The sequence below is a fragment of the Macadamia integrifolia genome, unplaced genomic scaffold, assembly GCF_013358625.1.
Source record: "Macadamia integrifolia cultivar HAES 741 unplaced genomic scaffold, SCU_Mint_v3 scaffold784, whole genome shotgun sequence".
Classification (NCBI taxonomy): Eukaryota; Viridiplantae; Streptophyta; class Magnoliopsida; order Proteales; family Proteaceae; genus Macadamia; species Macadamia integrifolia.
The window spans coordinates 184,989-186,752 of NW_024870538.1; the positions used below are offsets into that span (position 1 = coordinate 184,989).

A 1,764-nucleotide genomic window follows, 5' to 3' on the forward strand; every position below is an offset into this window, starting at 1 on the left:
AGGGCACTATGGCCAATAAAATTTACTTTACAGCAAGCCTAGATCTTGGTTAATTCATATGAAAAGCAAACTAGAGAGAGAGAGAGAGAGAGAGAGAGCTCACGTGTATTTGGGGGTCTGGCCAGCATTTATGCATGCAAATTACTGTGTGATGAATTATGAGTGTTTGTTTCTTTGTGGGGATGTTTTTTTTCTGTCCCAATGCTAAGTGTGGGCTCAAGTTTCGAGCAATGTGATTGGGTCACACCCTTCTCTCTGTCTCTCTCTCTCTCTCTTGGGTGAGGAGGTTTATTAAACGACTGACTATAAGAATACCTGATGAAGGTGAGGGGTGGAGGAAGGAAAGGAAGCTTATAGAAAAGCTGAAAGAAAGCTGATAGCCGAAAGAAAGAGCTTTCATCATGTTCTAGCCGTATCTCTCTCTCTCTCTCTCTCTCTCCCTCCCCCTCGCACTCTTTCTCTATACCCTACTGCCTACGTTATTAAAGCTCAAGAGAAACCAACAACGGCCACAGAGAGAGGGTGTCTGGATTCTCTTTAGTTGGTTGGATATTTGAGGAGATCACAAAGATAGCCATAGCTAGAAGGGAAAAAAAAAAGTAGAATTTTGCTCTATGTCAGGCAACAGCAACAACAACTCTTCTTCTCCAAGTGTTCCTTCTTCTTCTTCTGAGCCCTTCGCCTGCTTAATGAATGGGAATAACAACAGTAAGAGGAAGAGAAGACCAGCAGGAACTCCAGGTACCCAATCATGTTCTCTTCAATAATTCTAATTTTCTTTCAATTAATTAACTATTTTTCTATGTGGGTTTGATGATCTGACTAAAATTTGGAAGTGGGTTTTTTAGATCCTGATGCAGAGGTGGTGTCTCTCTCCCCCAAAACTTTACTTGAATCAGACCGTTATGTGTGTGAGATCTGCAACCAAGGATTCCAAAGGGATCAGAACCTTCAGATGCACCGAAGAAGGCATAAGGTGCCATGGAAGCTACTCAAGAGGGAGACACCAGAGGTGAGGAAGCGCGTGTTCGTGTGTCCTGAGCCTAGTTGCCTTCACCATAACCCTTGTCACGCGCTTGGGGATCTAGTTGGTATAAAGAAACATTTCAGAAGGAAACATAGTAATCACAAGCAATGGGTCTGTGAGAAATGCTCCAAAGGTTATGCTGTTCAATCTGACTACAAAGCCCATCTGAAGACCTGTGGCACTAGAGGCCATTCTTGTGACTGTGGCCGTGTATTCTCCAGGTTCTCTCTCTCTATCTCTCTCTAAGGAAAGGGGGATTTTGAATTTTGATTGATATTACAGTTAGGTTTTTTTATATTTTTTTATCCTTATTCATCACCTTATAGGGCAATAACCAATGAACCAAAAAGACAATTGTATTGAAAGAAGGATTAAAACTGCAATTGATTTCTTGTTGGTGGGTGTTCTTTAAAATTCATCATTATCAATTATCAATGATCAATACCCATAAACTCAAAGCCATATCTTTCTCTCTCTCTCTCTCTCTCTCTCTCTCTTGCCTGGTTTTCTTCACCTTTCCATATATCAAAGGTGGGAATTTAATTTGAATCCAACTAGCCAAGATCAATGTTCATGGATCACATCACATGGGAAGGTAAGACTGGAAGACTACCCAAGTACAAATCTCAACTCTGCAATACTTCAATCACAGTCCCCAAGACCAGTCTCCACTGGTTTGTTATAGTGTTTGTTTGAACACCATAGCCCCCATTTTTTTTTTTTTTAAATACCCCATC

General features: G+C 41.0%; 1 protein-coding gene across 1 annotated transcript in view; it reads left to right on the plus strand.

The window, feature by feature from the left end:
- Positions 1 to 312: 312 nt before the first annotated feature.
- Positions 313 to 1,764, plus strand: part of LOC122069969 (zinc finger protein SHOOT GRAVITROPISM 5-like) — a 2,987-nt gene continuing 1,535 nt past the window's right edge. The window contains exons 1-2 of the mRNA XM_042634063.1: positions 313 to 741; positions 849 to 1,248. Of these exons, the coding sequence (XP_042489997.1) occupies positions 615 to 741; positions 849 to 1,248 (527 nt within the window). The 5' untranslated portion in view covers positions 313 to 614. The remainder of the gene's footprint in view (positions 742 to 848; positions 1,249 to 1,764) is intronic.